Genomic DNA, 5,978 nt, shown 5'->3' with positions numbered 1-5,978 from the left:
TATTTATTTATATATATACTGTATATATAAAGAAGTGAATGTAGGTTTTTTTTTTCTTCCAATTTCAACTTGATGGTGATGAACTGATAATTGGCATAACAGTATTATTAAGGACTACATACAACATTGAAACGTCGTCATTTCATTTTTGTTAAACATCTTGTATCTTATCAATAAGATATTTATTTATATATATACTGTATATATAAAGAAGTGAATGTAGGTTTTTTTTTCTTCCAATTTCAACTTGATGGTGATGAACTGATAATTGGCATCTCCTTTAGTTTACAGTATGTATGTTTGCTGTCCAAAATATGTAGATTTGTTTCAGTTTGCCTTAAGAATAGTAAGGTTTGCTTTACAATAAACTAATAAATTGTAAATGCAGATTATGAATAATGTGTACATTTTGTTTTTATGTTGCATCCCATGACATTTCTTTTTTTCTTAAGAGCGATGATCAGAAAGTATTAGCGTGGAAGTCTTGAGCAATCTTGATAAAGTGTTAACTGACGACGCTGACAGTAAAAAGGAGCTTGTTGTTACATTGACCACCTTCCCACTTTGCTGGTTTTTTTTGTAAACTAAATCATCCACTATTCAGAGATTGCTCCCACCCACCAAGCAGCAGTGGAAGGCTTTGATTGGAAGAATGCATCTCACATCGGTAGAATGGGCACTGACAGTGTGGCTCGCTCGCTGGTTGGGGGGGTATAAGGGTCCAAGGGTGTCTCTTTTGGCCGGCTGCACCTGTCCTAGCAAATGAGGGGCTAATGAGACTTAGAGTAGACGAACAGAAAAAGGAAGTCTTCTGAGGAGAGAATGCAAAGATTCTCTTCCTCCTCCCTCCTTTCCTTCACAGCCTTCATCTTTAAAACTGTAATTAAGGAAATTTTCATTGATGTTTGGCTCTCCCTCACCATCCACTTCCCAGCTTGTTAGAGGTGCTGGTTAAGCCATACAGTTTCTAATGAAAGCTGGGATATTTGCCTTTGGATGAAGCTTTCAATTTGTTATTTTGTTATGTTTCTTTGATGGTTTGTAGTATTAGTTCCGTTTTATTTATTTATTGTTTCCTTGTTTTTAATATGAAAGGGACACTACTGTTCAAACATCTGGGTTTACGTTTTTTTTATATTTCTAAAATAAGTCTATATAATATTACAAGTCAAAATAACTGTTTTCTATTTTAATATATTTTAAAATGTAATTTATTCCTGTGAAGGCAAAGCTGAACTGTCAGCAGCCATTACTCCAGTCTTCAGTGTCAGATTAGCGTTCAGAAATCATTCTAATATGCTGATTTGCTGCTCATGAAACATTTCTCATCAATGTTGAAAATACTTGTGCTGCTTAATATTTTGTGGGAACTGATTTTTTTTTTCTGGATACAAAAAAAGATGTTCAAAAGAACAGCATTTATTTAAAATACAAATGTCTTGTCCCTTAATGTCTTTAACTAATGCATCCTTGCTGAATAAAAGTGCTTATTTCTTTCAAAAAATCTTCCTGACCCCAAACCTTTGAAAGATAGTGTACGTCTAGACTGCAAACTGGAATACTGAGCCATGGCATAGCTGCTGTGGACCAAAAAACATCTGTTGCTAACATAAATGCTAAAAGTGTATTATAGTTAGCAAGTAATGACAATAAGCAAAGATGCATTGCTGTATCAACTGATGGCTCAGTGCTGGTTTGCTTACGGCCCCCCAATATTTCATTGCATTAGTCGATAAAATATCAAAACAATGGCATCTGCAAACTAAATTTAACTACTTTGAAATCAGTTAGAAGAGTAACATTCTTCAATAGCAATTTAGGTAGTCAATTGTCAAGTTTGCACAGGTGTCTTAGCAGAGTAATTAATCACATTAACTATCCTCTATGGACATTCTCCATTAATATTTGACAACCAGAAAACATTTTTAACAAATGTTTTGCTCAAGTTGGTTTGATATTTTGTATCGAATGCAATGATCTAATCTTAAATTAAGTGTTCCAACACATTTTGGGGGCCACCGTACTCTAGTTCCATCTAAACCTCAAATAACAAATATCTCTAGCTGAAGTCCGACTGCCACGCAGTGAGGAGCCCGTCCTGGCATCCTTATGCCTGCGCAGTCAATAGATGTAGGAGCGAGCGTTCCTCTGCCATCCAGCAAGTGGGGAGCAGTTCCACCATAATCCCCCTTTCTCCTACTCACGCTCTCTTTCCCCCGTGGTTCCATTCATATTCTAATCATAGGAGCGAGCGTTCCTCTGCCATCCAGCAAGTGGGGAGCAGTTCCACCATAATCCCCCTTTCTCCTACTCACGCTCTCTTTCCCCCGTGGTTCCATTCATATTCTAATCACAGCTTTCCCTTCTGCAGTTTGTAGGCACTCCATCAGAGCCCTCCCTGCCTCAGACTCTACACTTTTACTTCCCCCTTTTGTGGCCGCGCTCTCCTCCCGGCACACTAAAATAAGGTTGCTTCAAGGAGAGAGCGAGAAGGGGAGGGGGGTCCACCAAACTTTCTCTTTCCAGTTTTGCCAACGACCTTAATGGGCATTTGGTGTCAAAAGCATCCAAAATGACGATGAACACATTTGTGAAAGAGTTCGATGCTTTTTTGCATTGATTTTGAATGAACGCAACTTTGACATTCCCATTTCGAGATCTATTAACGGCATCAAAGACATCAAAAAAGTTCTGCAATGGGCCAAAAAGTGGCCCTTGGATGGAGAACTTTAAAACTAAAGCAGTGGGGGCAGAGTGTGTATGTGTGTGTGAGGAGAGGGTACGAAAACTTATTAAATGCTATAATGGGAGACGGGGAGGCCATAGTGCTGGGATTGCGTAGATCTAAGCCTATTTTTTTCTGGAAAGGGAGCTTTTCTTATTCAAAACAGCCCCACAAAAGACTTCCAGTGAGCCTTGCCACATCCCCATCTGACTCGAAGCCATTCATCAGCCTGCCGAGCCTATCAATGACATGTCCCCCATCAGGGCTCCTATAAAATCAGCCCCTTTCCCATGAAACATCAGCAAACATTTTGACGGCTCTGGCTTTTCCCCCGCTGGATCTCTGGAGTCTGTGACCCCCTCTCCACCCCACCCGCTCCTACAACCCACACACCCACCTCCATCACCACCGCCACCCTCTCCACGGACCTCACATCTTATGCATCTCAGCGCCGGGCTGTTCTCTCGGAGAGACGGAGGGGGAGTCCTGCACGGAGCCATTTTCTCAGAGGAGCCCCTGGAACGTGCATGGGAAGAGGATGCATTGTGGGCTGCTGGAAGAGCCTGACATGGATTCCACAGGTTGGTTCCTGCTGTGGCATTGCGACGCTTGGGATCTGGGCTCTTTTGGAACGTGAAACGGGCCTTGGGATTGATGTGACCCGAGATTGGCATCAGAAAATGTTATTTAACCTTCCGTAAGGGAAGCCCTTGAATCTAGTTCACCAAGAGATAAGTTGGCATGTTTTTTTGGCCTCATTTTGAATTGCTCATGGTGGGTGTTCTTTTGCTGAGATTATAGTTTTACACAGTTTTGGGATTACGTAAAGTGGATGGTGGTTTTACGAAATAGCAATATGACCAGGTACTGAGTTTGTCGTAGTTTTATGAAAATGATGCACCCGCTCAAGCCAGGTTTTGACTTGAGTGAAACTGCAGTCTGTACTATTGGTAATTATAAAATGGCTTCTTCTGAAACTATAAACTCTGAAGAAAACATTATCATTCGTACAAAATATTTAGATAACAGATGTCTTGCTGTAGTGTTTTAACAAAAAAAGATTGTATTTACTAATTTTGTTTTTAAAACATATGTTCCATGTGGCCTCAAAAAGCAGTTACTCAGTTCAATTCTGTTCAATGCCATTGTTTTGTGAAACATTTTGAAGTTAATTATTAAATATTTGCCATATTCGGATGACACTTTTCCACTGATATTCAGTGCATGATTATAAATGATCTCAGATCAGTCTCGCCTTTAGATTGGATTTAATCAAATTATTTAGAGCACTACTTAAACTGTTCACAGAGCAAATAATTCAATTACAGACTGAAAATCTGATCTCAGTTGACTGAGCCAACGCTGACAGATTAGTTTGAGAGAAAAAAAAAAATAGTTGAGCTTCAAAATAACAGCTGCATAATAATACATTTAAATGCATTTAAAATAAAATGTAAGCAAAAATTAACTTGACTATGTTGTTAAAATAAAATAAAAAAATAAAATAAAATAAAAAAATAACCAATTGGTGGCATTCCAAAGCATGTTAATACTATATCAAAAAGTCAAATAAATAGTTTAGACAACCTGTTATTATCTGGTGTTCTCATTGATAGTGACCTTTTTAAAATTAGGCTACCTTATATATTTTGTAATGTGAGGGATATTTCACGTTTTAAGTAAATTTAACTAGTTTATCTTTTTCTCCATCTCACTTCAGGTTTATTTAGCCTCTCGGTAGCTCACTATGTGGAAAATTTTTCTAGTTTGTAAAATAACTAAACTTTAAGAACTTGAATAAAAAAAAAAATAATAATAATAATTGGCCTTAACCCACTTGTGAGATGCACTGTGTAATAGGCTACTGTGAGGATTTTTTTTGTTTGTTTGATTATGAGGATTTGATTATTATGATGCATCAAAGCTGGGCCTCATTCGAGTATTTGTAGCTCCCAAACTATGGCCTGCAATCCGTTGAGAAATGTAAATTTCAGTCTTAATAATTTCATCAAATCATCCCTAAAAGAATATTTGAATCAAGTCGAAACTGCTTCTCACTTTACACCTGCGGTTTGAGTAGTTAGTTGTCTGATGGCTGTCAAATAACTTCTACAACAAAAGTTTTCAGTCTCATAACTTTCACTATAACTTCAGCCGCCATCTGATGCATCAGCAGGCTATTGGTTTCCCAATCGACTCGCAGTCTTGGCAACCGATGCTATAGTGACCGTTGCCATGGCCCGTGCGGGACAACATGATTGACATAAGTTCGAATCGAATTATATTATAAGTGTTTCTGTTTTGTGATGTAAGGACACCAGCCGGCATACTTAACATAGCAGAAACGAGAAAGGCGCTAAAAAGGTTCTATTATGACGACACCACTATGGAGGAGCGCGCGCTTGTAATTCGCCTCGGGAACAATGCGGGATTCCAGCAGTTCTGCTGAAAACATTACAAATAGAATCCCAGCTGCCCAAAGATCCGCACAATCGATTGTAATTGAATTGCACCGTCATTATTATGCCCCATCAACTCTATAGACAGTGGCTTCAAGAACACAGCCACGTTTACGGATGTTTATTGCACTCGACCATGTGAACAAGAATAATTATATGGCATTTACAAAGGAACAATTACAGTTCAACACTTAGCAAATTTTTTTTTTCAAGCTGTGGGGAGAAAAACTAAAAAAGAAAGTTAAGTTTAGAAACCACAGCGCGGTCATGCACCTGTTGCTTCTGCTGATGGGAATGAATAAGATAAATGATGTTGAACTTTAGGCGATGTTTAAATAATTACAAATAGAATGGAACAGAAAATAATAAATGAAAGCTAAATGAAACGCTTGTGGTTTTAAACGTTTAATTTGTATAATTATTTTGTTTCATCTCAGAAGAAAAAAGAGAGGACTTAACAAATACCGTGAAGACAGCCATATATGCCTACAATAAAAAAGGCGTAATGTGTATATATATATATATATATATATATATATATACATGTATATTTTTTACTTTTGCAGAGAGCTGGATTGAAAGATGTCTGAACGAAAGCGAGAGCAAGCGGTTCTCCAGCCCCTCTTCTATTGGAAATATGTCCAACGACGAAAGTAAGTCTAGCGAATATTCATGAAAAAATTAAATGAAACTATAAACTGCATGAAGCATGAACAATTATTTCAGAGGGAACCTAATGTGAGTGTTATAACAGAACATGTCTTCGAAAAAGAAAAAAAAAGACACCTTTGTAA

At 37.9% G+C, this 5,978-nt stretch overlaps 1 protein-coding gene across 1 annotated transcript in view; it reads left to right on the top strand.

Annotated features, from left to right (window-relative positions):
* The first annotated feature begins 3,098 nt into the window (after positions 1-3,098).
* LOC107672333 (transcription factor RFX4-like) overlaps positions 3,099-5,978 on the top strand; it is a 20,562-nt gene continuing 17,682 nt past the window's right edge. Inside the window, exons 1-2 of the mRNA XM_016465480.1 lie at positions 3,099-3,306; positions 5,751-5,852. Of these exons, the coding sequence (XP_016320966.1) occupies positions 3,264-3,306; positions 5,751-5,852 (145 nt within the window). The 5' untranslated portion in view covers positions 3,099-3,263. The remainder of the gene's footprint in view (positions 3,307-5,750; positions 5,853-5,978) is intronic.

This window comes from Sinocyclocheilus anshuiensis, unplaced genomic scaffold (genome assembly GCF_001515605.1).
Source record: "Sinocyclocheilus anshuiensis isolate Anshui unplaced genomic scaffold, SAMN03320099.WGS_v1.1 scaffold997, whole genome shotgun sequence".
NCBI classification, from domain to species: domain Eukaryota; kingdom Metazoa; phylum Chordata; class Actinopteri; order Cypriniformes; family Cyprinidae; genus Sinocyclocheilus; species Sinocyclocheilus anshuiensis.
Note: the sequence above shows the minus strand (reverse complement) of the source record. Positions and strands in the feature narration are given on the sequence as shown.